The sequence below is a fragment of the Oryzias melastigma genome, linkage group LG9 (genome assembly GCF_002922805.2).
Source record: "Oryzias melastigma strain HK-1 linkage group LG9, ASM292280v2, whole genome shotgun sequence".
In the NCBI taxonomy this organism is placed as follows: domain Eukaryota; kingdom Metazoa; phylum Chordata; class Actinopteri; order Beloniformes; family Adrianichthyidae; genus Oryzias; species Oryzias melastigma.
The window spans coordinates 14,991,791-15,004,661 of NC_050520.1; the positions used below are offsets into that span (position 1 = coordinate 14,991,791).

General features: G+C 32.8%; 1 protein-coding gene across 1 annotated transcript; it reads right to left on the reverse strand.

Moving 5' to 3' along the window:
- Positions 1-459: 459 nt before the first annotated feature.
- Positions 460-12,120, reverse strand: LOC112148512 (solute carrier family 28 member 3). Its single transcript, XM_024275695.2, has 17 exons — positions 10,988-12,120; positions 10,778-10,854; positions 10,561-10,652; positions 9,468-9,657; positions 8,725-8,869; positions 8,537-8,650; positions 8,380-8,457; positions 8,159-8,239; positions 7,924-8,004; positions 7,723-7,848; positions 6,747-6,877; positions 6,016-6,184; positions 5,717-5,914; positions 4,007-4,088; positions 3,625-3,723; positions 2,212-2,317; positions 460-2,065 (listed from the first exon to the last, which is right to left on the reverse strand). The coding sequence occupies exons 1-17, from the start codon at positions 11,054-11,056 to the stop codon at positions 1,948-1,950; spliced, it is 1,956 nt and encodes a 651-aa protein (XP_024131463.1). The 5' UTR covers positions 11,057-12,120; the 3' UTR covers positions 460-1,947.
- Between the last annotated feature and the right edge of the window lie 751 nt (positions 12,121-12,871).

Genomic DNA, 12,871 nt, shown 5'->3' on the forward strand with positions numbered 1-12,871 from the left:
ACTGATGGAAATGTGTTGATTTTTTTTTTTTTTGTGCAAAGAAATAGGAACATGATTACTGTTTAATGTTTTCAAGAAATTCTTTATTACACAAAAAGATGAAATATACCATAACATTTCCACCTGAGACATTTTTGTACTTTTTTTCTAAAACAGTTTAGATGTTACTTCTAATTTCAGTTTGATCATTAAATGTATTTATTTACATTTCAAAATACAGCTAATATTAACATCTTGTTGACTAAATCTTTCACTATCTCTGAAAATACCCAAAGAATAACAATAAAAAAATCTATTAATCTTATTTTTTTAAATAAAGACTTTTTTGGACACAAAGCTCAGTTTTGTTTCTAAAAACATAAATATTCAAAGGCAAAAAAGTAATTTTGCAACATATTTTTTTTGCTTGTCATTTGCAACTATGACTTGCAAAATTAGCTAAATAAGAAATAATAATTATGGCTTTATAGCGATGAAATGTTTATTTTTTTAAGGGCGCAAACACACCAAACAAGAAAAATAAATTCTGTTCTTTTGGGACCTAACACTTAAACAATAAAATAATTATTGAACTAGAAACATTTCTACGTTTCTTGAACTAAACCTCTTATTCTTTATGAAAGGACTGAGGGTGACACAAAGTCCTAAAAAGTGTCAGTCTTTGATGGCTCATTTTAATGTTCCCTCTCAATGGATGTGTGAAATTCACACGTGTGAACAGTCCTCCTGCCCACGAAGAAGGAGCCATCTGACCTTTTACTCATGCGCTTTTTTAATGACGAGTGTGTCATTTGCTGTTTCTATGACTGCATGCCTGTCTCACTCGCGCATATGTCAGAAATCTGCGGCCCAATAGCTTCCTCTTTGTTCCGTGGGCAGACCATGTGTATCACTTTTGATCCGTTTTAATGAGCCGCATTCTTGGAACGTTGGACTGAAAGTCAGAGCAGTTTGCCTCTCTTGGCATCAGCAGGCCTGAGGAGCACCATGCGCTCATTGTTGGAGGAGAACTAGAAGTCAACAGGGACATCTACTGGATAATTTATAAATATCAGCAAAGCAAGAAAATGTGCTGTTTTGGCTAAGTAAATTTAACAACGTTTTTATTTAAATGGTTAAAATTATATCATGAAACTCTTAATTACTGGCTTTTTCTGTGAAATATTACAGCACAAACTTAAAATAAATTCATACAACTCACAAAACAAGACATATCCCTATTGGTGCTTTTTTGGTATTGAATAGAATACAGTAAATAAAAGCATTAAAATAAAGGGAATACTATGGAGCCCCTAAAGGGATAACGAAGTAAAAAAAAATGTTTCTAAAACTTGAAGTAAAAAAAAATATTTATTTATTTTTTCTAAAAATTTAGGTAAAAAATAGTTTTATTCTGGTGCGCACTAGATAGTGACTTATTATTATTTTTTTTTGATTGAAGTTAAAAAACAACAACATTTTCTGGTTACTAAGTGGTGCGTACCAGATAGTAACCCCCCAAAATAATTATTTTTTCTGCTTCAATTTTTGTATTTTTTTTACTAACTGGTGTGACCAGATAGTAACCATATTTTTTTAATCATATTTTATGAAAAAAAAAAAAATTTGTACTTCTTTGTCTCTTTGGGAGCTCCATAGTACACAAATTTAAATCAATAAAACTACATTTTAGTAAAACATTAACAAGAAAATATATATAATATTTTTTAACCTTTTTTGTGCTTTGATATCTTTTTTTTTTACTAAAACAAGGACATATTTATACCACTAAAATAACAATTGATCATAATCTTAAGTTGGTGTGTAAATGAGGGTACATTTAACTGATTTATTTTATCATAATACATAGTGGACCCAATTCATTTTATACAAATATATTATTTTACAAGTGTATTCAATGAAATGACTGACACTTCTACTGCTATTTTTCTTCTTGTTTGCAGGTATTCATTGTGCCAGACTGCAGTTGAAGTGTTTTGGGGGTGTGAGTGCGCAGCAGCCCAGCAGGCTGCTCTGGGTGAATCCTCCTCCAGCCGTCACGTTCAATGGCTCATGCACCGTCACGCTGCAATTTAAGCACAGCCTCACTCTGAATCACACTCATTATTATCCTGCATCAGCTTCCCTCATCCTAAAGTAGCTTGGATGAATGAAAGATGCTTGAAAAACACAAAAAAATCCAAACACATTTACAAATAAAACCCCCGTCACCTGCTATAAAGTTGAGAGCAGCATTGAAGGACTTCAGCACGGCCGGTTATGTTGCTGTTGAACTCTGCGTTCAGTAAAAGTGGACAATCAGGGATGTATAACACACCTGAAACAGAGATAAATTAAAATATGTTAATATATATTTCTGAAAACTATTTAATGGATATTTTGTACATTTGTTACAGACTAATGATTATCTCTGTGCAACATTAGCTTGTTTTCTATTCTGGTGGAGACAAAAACTGAAGAATCTGAACTCATAAAGCTTAAGCTAACCAGGAAATGAGGTCACAGATTCTTAATTAGTCCCCAAAACAGAAGTAAATCAGGAAAATCAGTGCCTAATGGCTAACGTAGTTTCTGAGAATCTCAAAAGAACACGGAAGACACTCTGTAGGAGACAAAAGTTATTGTACAACCTGTTGGGAATTTTGCTTGAGCGCACATATAAACTTACTTCTAACCACACAAAATACACATTTACAGTCTATATTTTGAGGGTAAACACATTTCAACACTTGCACTTTTTTTCTTTTTTACACATGCTTTATTTTTCCCGCTCAAAAAGAAGGAAAAACCTGTTTTTTTTTACTCTGAACCAGTTTTTTTTTCTATAATAAAAACTATTTTTTATTAATTTAAAGTGAACAAATGTGAAAATCAATGAAACCTAATGTGGAAGGAATTCTTACATTCAAAACTGTTGGAGAAGCTGTTCAATGCTTTCAATTAATCAATGGATTTGATAAACTGTTATATTTTTTAATTGAAAATCTATTTATATCTTGATTATTTCAAACAAAAAAGTCCTGGTACTAATTTTTTTGAATTAGGTTTGATTATGTCTATGGAAATAGAAAAACATCACTTCACACCATGACTAGGTTTCATATACATCCTTTTACTTCTATTGTTAGAAAACAATTACTCTGACATATCCTATATAATGCAGTCCTTCCATGTGTCTGCTGCAGGAATCTGTCCATATTGTTAAATCATGAAGTGTTTTGTTTCCTGTGTGAACATGTGGGTGGTATGAGAGGAAACAGCAGGTTTTCACCAATTATTTTTTTATTTATATATTTTTTATGCAGATGCTTTGTGCTAAAACACCTTATAGTTAGTGAAAGTAATAAGAAACCCAGCGAGAAACAAACAGGTTTTTAAGGAACTTTTTTAAAGCACTGTAACAACAATTTACAGACTAATAGATCTTATTTAAAATACTGGAAATAGAAACATTTTATTGGATGTTTTCAGGAAAATATAGTTATATTCATGTTTCATGTGTGAAATGTGGAAACATTTAAGTGTTTGTTTGCTCTAGAAAGTTGTCGATGCAGACATTTTTCAGAGAAGTGAGGTTTTAAACATAGTTATGTGATAATTCTAAACAAAATGCACAAAACGAACCTGCAATACAAGCCGTCATGAAACAAGCAACACTGCCTGCAATCAGAGCTCTTGGTCCAACTCTGGAGATGTCAGATCTTTTGTTTGGAGCCATTGCAGCTAAATGGATAAAAAGGAAAAAGTTTATACAATTAAATAATGTAAAAAATAAATCTTAACAGCATCAACTTCATCAGCTGACACCACATAAAGCTGTCACACCCAAACTAAGATGTTTTGTTTGACAATATTTTCTCCTTATTTTACACTGAACACATCTTTACACATCAATCAAAGTTTTAGGCTGTTATATTATGTCAATAAAAAAAGGGTAAATCAAATGATTTGTTTGTGTTTTCTGGTTTTAAGTAAGTGTTTTTATCACTCTGGTTGCTGTACTCACACAGAGCCCCGATAGACATCCCCAGGGAAGCAATATTAGAAAATCCACACAAAGCGTAGATTGCAATCGTTTCAGAGTGAACCTGAAGAAAAAAAAAGGATTGAATGTAAAATGGTTATTAACTCATTTCTGCTGAGTGAGAAAACACACAAAAAACATCATAACAAGAACGGTCCTGCAGGGATTTCAACCTTGGTGGTGGAACACTAATTACAATACATGCAAAGAGAATAAGAGATGCATTGACCAAACCAAGACACAAAAGGCCAAAACAAAAGAGGTGATGGGAGCAGATGACCTGAAAGTCTGAAAACCAGAGACTGAAATGATGATTAACTGAAATGAAGACATCAAAGGATTCCTGTCAAACTGATGAGACTGTGACACGGGACATCTGAAAAACAGATAATGAGAGAAAATAACAAAACATTGCTGAAATTGAACAAAAGGACACAATCTTCACATCAAAAATGCATAGAAAGAACGTTTTAAAACTGCAAAAATAGAAGAATAGAATAGAAGATACTAAATTAATCTCTGTGGAGAGAAATTCCATGTCTGGTAGCTCATCCATGCAAACCAAGAGTCACACTCAGGAACAGATAAAACGAAGATAAAAACAGATTATTGGAAATAATAAAAACACGAGTGTCACAAATAAAAAGACCAAAAATAGTAATAATAAAAGAATAAATTAGATGTCAAGTTCTTTATCCTCGATCGCTAAAGACCCACCCCAATAAAAAAACATATTTTAATATGTTCATTTTACTCACTATGGAGGACATGAAGAAAATAAAGGCTAAACCTGTTTTTTGAGTATTTATTTATTCAAATTGAATCAAAAAATTGTGAAGAGCTTGTTGATGTTACGTACAAACAGGCCACAAGCTCCCTGCTCTGCTCCGTTCTGATGCATCCACTTGCAGACAAATAGATCCATGCACGTCTTTGTTTTCCTCGTCTGAACTGGAGTCTGGCTCAAAACTGTACAGCTGAATAGCTTCGATATTACTCAGTGCTATAGTTGTACTGCTAATGTTAGATGGGGTGTGTGAGGGGCTGTAAGTTAGCAGGAGAGCATGTAAACAAAGGGTTGATGGGAAATAAGTGGAAGGTGAACTTATGATGAACTACAGAAACTTTGGTTCTACAAAACATTACAGGTTTTTTTTATTTTGCTTTAAACATTAAAATCAGAATTAAAATAACACTGGAAACAGTTTTCCAGTAGATCAACAGATGGTCACAGTGGGACTTTAACTGTTGTACTTTGAAGCCAAATTTTTCATTAAGATTATAAATGCCCCATTTTAGATTCTTCAAGGTATGGAACAATTTTCTTTTTGACTTTCACACTTTATTAAAACATATATGTAGACTGCGGTGCAATTTTTTGGATAAAAAATATGTTCAACTTATCTGCATTCACACATGCACAGATAACTGTAATACATTCTAGCAAAAAATAGGTCACTTTATGTAGAATTATGCTAATATGTAACATAAACTGTCAGGTGATTGTTATTTTATCAAAGCTATTGAGTTAAAGTTTGACTGAGGGCAAAATTGAAATTCTATCAACTTATGATTAAAAACATATGAATAAAAACAAACAATAACCTCCCCCTGCACATTCAGAGAAAGCCATGCTGTCAAAAACGATCCACACTTTACATGACAGACAATAAAAATGTAAATGAGACTTACTGAGATGTACTGCTTAACATCATTCACGTATTCCGGCCCGCCTGCCTCCCTCCTCTTTATGAACTCTGACAGCCTCTGGTAAGCCACGAACTCATTGAGAAATGTCTTTAACCCAATCAGTTCAGCCACAAGGAAGCTGTCATCCCAGGAAACACCCATCATGAAGGACAGGGGCATGAACACATAGGAACAGATGAGCTGATGAGACAAAGAAGGAGTCGACATCATCATGTCAGAAACATGAAGGAAACTGTCTGTATGATGAGAATTGTTGTTTTTCTTTGGTCAGAGACCCTCACCGAGAAGCTGAGCTGAGGATAATCGAATAAGCCACCAAGCCAGGAGAGGACGGCATCTAAAAAGGCCAGCAGTGCCAGGAAGGCAATGATGTTTGTTATGATGCTCCCTACCAAACGAACGGTGCGAGACGCACCTTGAGACGCCGCCTCTAACAGGTTCTTATTCTCTCTGAGGAGACACAGTGACACCTTTCAAGAATTTAATAGAGTCTTATTAAAACAACTGAGAATCATCTGCAAATAAACACGGACATATAAACACAATGCTTCTTTGGGTTTCTCTAACTTCCTAACAGTTTTGATGAAAACATCTAAAAGTTGTTGAAATTTTTGAAAACACCCTAACTACTTCTTCTAAAATTCGGCTAAATAAGTACTTTCTAAGAATGTGTTATTGTGTGCATGACACAGAATGCATTTTTGTGCATAAATGTTAAAGAACTTAGAAATACGTTTTGAGTGTTGGTGAAAAATATTGTTTTTAATGTTTGTCACTCATACAAACTGACACATACTGGTTAAGTTGGACCACGAAATAAAAAAAGAAAAGGTTTGATGTATATTCTTACAAAAATCCAAAGTTTTGTTAAATATTAACGATTAGTAGTAGTAGTAGTAGTGATGTTACCAACGCCTTAATAAACCAATGTTTTATGTTTCCAATGAAACATGCAGGAGTTTGTTTTGCTGCTATCTTCTGACAGATAAATTGGTTATTTTTGATCTCCTACCCATTCATAAGTTTGAGGTCCTTGTTAGAAATGAAGACAGTTTTGTTTCTTTCAGGCCAGAATATCTTGGCGATAGCCAATGATGCTGGAGCAGACATCAGTGATGCGGTCAGCAAGTGTGTTGCATCAACCTTAAAAAGAAAGAAAAAATAAAGATTAAGTTTGCAGTAAGAACAAAAAAGAAAAAAAAGAAAAAACATCCATAAGTTCAAACACACTTACAAACTAAGAAAATGGGCAAAACACAGAAATATAGGAACATAAACTGCAGTACTGGTGGTGTTACAGGATCAACTTGTTTCCCTGTAACGTAATTAAGAATATTAACAAATTATTAACATATTAAAGCTGGTAAAAATGTTTTTTTTTGTTTTTGTTTCTTATATTTAGTTTTATCATGCTTTGTTTTCTTTTAAAGGGACAGACTTAAATAAGCTAATCTTCTGCCTTCTCCCTTTCAAACGTCTGTATTATTTTGTTGTTATCCACTCTGTGTGCCATTTTGCATATACTTTACTATTGACACGTTTGAAACACATTAAAATAAATAATGTATAGTAAAAATAATATACCTCATTAAAAAGAAACTGTTTCTCATCAGCTTACTTTAAATTCTTGAGATTTCAGGACATTAAATATATTTTTGTTTTGATTCAAAAGTTAAAACAACAAATTCAGTAGATTTTTATTTTACTCTTTGGTTTAATTTATAATACTGAAAATCCGAGTTACTATTAAGTTTAGCCATTAAGTAAAAAACATACTTGTGATTAAAAAAATTAACGATGAACAACTAACAATAGATGACTAATTTTTGGTTTAACGCCAAGTTCTTCAAGTTAAATGACATGCCCCCATGCAAAAATAATTCATTAACAAGCTGTTTTATCGTTCTTGCAAGTGTAAGGATATATATCAATTCTTTTATGTTGTTTCTAAGCAAATCTTTGTTGCTTAGTCGTGGCCACATACTTACTCCCAAGGAGATAAAGGCTCCCAAAATGGTGCCGGAGATGCTGGCAAAGCCTCCAGTCATCACAGCATGGATCTCTGAGACAGTGAGTTCACTGATGTACGGGCGAATCAGGAGAGGCGAGTCCGTCTGATGAACACGCAAGTAAGCCAGATTGAACCCCCAAATTATCAGTAACTAGTGTTTTGAATTACAGATGCTTACCAGTCCTAGAAATATGTTTCCAGCTGCGACCATTGACTCTGTTGGAGACGTTCCCATGGTAACCTGCATCACAAATCCAATCTGCAGAGGGAAAATTACAGCATCATAGGAAGTCAATGAGATATATAGTAACTGTAGAGATTTTGAGACAAAAAAAATCTATTAATATAAATGTTTACCTATGTAACTAATATTAAATCAGTTTGAATACTTTTTTTGTGTTTGTTTTTCTTGCCTTGCAAATCAGCCAGGGCATGAAACCAACATAGTAGAGGATGGAAATGACAGAGCTCAGAAAAACCAATATCGGCATCACCTGAACAAGGAAAAAGTCTTCAACAGACATTTATTTAAAACTCAATACCTCAATTCTAAGTCTTGTTGTGAAAATAATCAGTAAGAAAAAGCAAAAAATAAAACAACTGCTCATGTTTGTCTGTAGTGTTGCAGTCGTACCCTGAAGACAAAAAAGTGGTCTGTGAAATTGTCACCAAACACAAATTTTGATCCAGCATCTGTGAATGACAAAAACATCTGCAGAGGAGATTTTTTTAGAGGCATTGTTAAACGAAAAATAAATAGACAAATCTTGTATGCATGTGTGTGTACACACCTCTACTTTGTTCCCAACCCATGTTAGTGCTTGTAAGCCAAACTCAGTCCTCAGGATGAGCAGACCAAAGACAAACTGTAGTCCAATCCCACTGATTAAAGTCTGCCATGACCACTAAAACAACAAAGTTTAATTTAAAATTATGTCCAAAAAAAAAAAAAGAAAAGAAAAAAAAGTTCACGTCTTACCTTGAATGGGTGTTTGGAGAAAACTATCATTAAAAAGACAAGAAGCAGCAAGCCACCAAAGGACACCAACTGTCTGGTCCCCCTCTGGGCCGTGTCCAGAACAAGCCAGCAAACCACAGCTGCCAGTAGCAATACATACACCATCCTACAAGATGTAGAGATTGAAAATGAAGTAAAAAAGGAAGGATTGCTTTATTTTGAACCCAAATACTGTTTGTGAGGGGAGAAAGAAATCAAAAAGTTGTGTTAAAGTCTACAAATTCAACTTATTTCCCCATTTCTGCCTCCACAAAGTGATTAATCTGATTTTTTCCCATTTGTTTTTCTATTATTTGCTGAAGTGAAACATAAAATTGAAGCTGATCTAAATAATTGACATTCAAACAAATAATTCAGGATCTGCACATAGAACAATTGTTTAAACGTTTTTTGTAGGTAAAAAATAGCTTAATTTTTACAGCCAAAATGTCTAAATATCACTCAGAATTTTATATATATATGTTTTTTTATTCACACAACCAATTTTACTTTGCTTTTGCTCCCTTTAACCATACTGTTTTCACTCAAAGCTTTTATCATTTCTTTTTTTTTTAAGCTAAGTTACAATCTTGTTGCTAGGAGACAGAAAAATTCTCAACTTTGTACAAAACCACATTGTATGCCATTTACATCAAATCAACCAGATTTGTGATTTGGTTCTTGACAAGATGAATAAGATAAATAAGATATGTCTCATTTCTCACCATCTGATCCAAAACCAATTTCTTTTGAGAATGTTTTTGACCGGAGCGAGAACCTCCCACACCTGGTCGCCATAGCGCTCCATCACCCAATCCCAAACCAGGAAGAATATGGTTACCAAGGAGATGACCAGCAGCCCCACAGCACGATGAAAGTTCACAACACAGGCTGCAGTAACCATAGCAACAAAACCTGAAACAAAGATGCACTTATTAACAATTAAATCTGCAGCCTTGTATTCCTTTATACTAATGCACTTTTTCCTTAATCTTATTTAATTATCCTTAATTATTAAAATCATTCAAACAGATAAAAGGATGTATATGATCAGCATTTTTAAGAGATTACTTTGCCATAGTCTCACACATTACATTTTATGTAAATAGGACTTATTTCGTAGATGAGTTAGCTTATAACATTATTTACCTGCTTTATACTAAATGCAGGACAAGTAAATGACCACAAAGCAGTAAAACGAAAGAAAGCTAATACTATCTCTTGACAATAAAACATTAAATTGACATATTTTGTAAAATCAGACAACTAATATTTAGACAGTGAGACACACAGACATTGTTATAGCGATGGTATCAAAATAGCCACATCCTTTTACTAAAGGAAAACAAACCAATATTTTTAGTTTTTTTATTTAAATACTTTGTGAAAGAATTGAAACTACAACATATTTTATTATTCTACTGTTGAAATGTATAGTTTAATAAACACTCAATCTGAGAATGAAATACATTTTTTTTATTTATGTATTGCAAACAAAACAATAATGTCAATGTATCATAATGTTAGAAAATATTCATTTAATATAATATTGACTTTAGTGTTTTTGCTCTGAAATGCATAAATGAGGGTTTTACTAAATTAATCTGACAGTGTGAGCAATATCAATATTAAATAAGTTATATTATTGATGCATCTCTTAAAGAATCATTACAAAATTGAGTAACTGTCTGAATATTTGACTGCAATCAAACAACAAACTCCTCATGACTTTGCAGGACTGTATGTCAACACTTAACATTTTAAGGTTAGCAGACAGAGAATAGTTTTACTGAAGTTATATTTTAACAGATAACAAACCTGCTGCTAAAACCAGGTTTATGATCAGTTGAATCTTGGTTTTGTGGCTTCCCAAACAGCTCTGAAGGGCTTCAAGTTTCCTCTTAAGGAAGCTAATCTCACAAAGGACACACAACAATAAAAGACAGCATCAGCTCAGTTCACTGTATGATCAGAAAAACGACTTAAAACAAATTAATATTTAAATACAAAAAAAAACAAAAGAAAGCCTATAAACTTTTTGTCGTTGTCTGTTATGTTGCACGTATGTGTTGTGGTTCCAGAGCCACACTCCTCATTGATGCATACATGATTCTGTCAAAACACAAGCAGGAAGTAAAGTTATAGTACACAGAAAGTTTCAGTAAAACAATGTTTCATCATCAGTGAATATTTTGTGATTTTTTTTTACTGTGTTCAAAGACAAATGACAATAAAACGTTCCTACCTCCAGTTCAAAAGCCTCGTTATCATTTCCTTGTTTCACATTTTCCTTTTCTGATTTGCTCAGTTCCATTTTTTTTCCTTTTTGCTGATGTTCAAATACTTCCAGGACACTTAAGATATTTTTTAAAGGTTAATCCCTTCTTTTCTTTGTTGTCTTTTCTTTAATTTAATTATGATCTAATTTTGCTGTCTTATTATGCTGTTGTCATATTCAGAAATGAAAGCTTGATACAAGATTGGAGCAGAAAATACACACTTGAACCTTGCTTCAACAGATAAACCTAAAAATACAGAGGTGGACTTAACCATTACTAGCATGTAACGGGGGCTCTCATGCATTCTTGGTAGTAAACAAAGTCTTTACATTTATTTTAAACTTTGTGTTACTTATCCATGCTGTGTAAACTGTAAGTAAAGTTGCATAGTTTTATTTTATTTTATAGTTTTTTTAGTGCAATTTTAGCCTTAGCCACCCTTTATGTGACACAGTGGACCAGTCCAGAAAGAGCCGAATCAGCAGAAATGTTTTGGAGAGACCAAAGTTAATATGTGACCAAAAAAAAAAACAAAAAAAAAAAAAACAATAAAATTTTTTGGCAAGGCGCAAGTGAAAGCAATGTTGATATTTGAAAAAGATCACAGTTTGCACTTAATGCTTGTTGTTCTATAATTTGGTGCTACAGTAAGTTATTTGATCAATCAATAAATACAAAGCAAGATGGTCATTAATCATTTAAAACAGACATTTAAAAATATTTAAATTATTTTGCAATTAAAACAAATAAACAAAAACCATTAGGTTTAATCATTAGTCTGGTAAGTTATAATTTTATATATAAAAAAAACAAAAAACATTGAGAGAATGAAAGTATAGAGCTCCATCCATTTGCTCCTATTGAAATTCAAATGTATTAATTTGGCAAAACTGCAAAAACTAATACAATCTACTATATTAGCATTGCTGCACAATCTAATTTTAAACCTGTTTTTATTCATAAGTTTTAATTTAGAGAATCAGAAGTAAAGAATAAAATATAATCATCTAACTGTATAAGTTTTCAAACAGGTGTTTTTGTAGTTTCAACAACACACAAAGCAGTAAATCTTGTTGCAATTCTGCGACAAACCACTTCAGCTCCCAAATTAACTAAATGTAGCATCTATTTAAAAGCAAAAAGTGACTTTTTTTTCATAGCTGGAAATAAATTCAGGCGTTAAGAGGGTTGAAACGGAAGCTCCTCATTCACTGTAAGAATGTTTCTGCAGCCACTAGAGAGCAGTAGAATACAATTATTTGAAGACTTTTCCATGTTTGCATGTTCTTTTAGTCCACAACAAAATCTTGTTGAAGATGCAGTTCAGAGCTTTAAAAATGGCAGCTCTTACGTCATGTATTTTTGGTGGTTCAAATGATTAATTCTTTGTTATCTTTGTTCACATATAAAGGTAGCCTAAAATCTTTTTTCAAGGCTTTAAAAAAGGTTGAAAGGATCATTCATCTTGGAGTCTGACCACATGCTAAAACAATTATCCATGTAGAGGCCAAGACAGCAAAAGAGACAAAGTAATACTGTAGAAACTTTTGGCAGTGTGACATATCCTTATTCAAATGATCCAGTAAATCAATTTCATATGGAAGAACTAAATGAAAGAATTAGGATTTGTATTAAAACTGCATTTATAGAATTTTGTTTAATAGCTAATAGTACAACAGGTTCTAACATTGATGAAGACAAGATGAGTTAAAGATCAACTAGTGTTTGAATAATTCCAAATATTGGTTCACTTGAATGTGATGAAATAGTCAAAGCTCCTTTAATTACAACCAATGAGTATTACATTGTGTAATACACCGTAATAATTACTGAAAGGTTTTGATTACAAT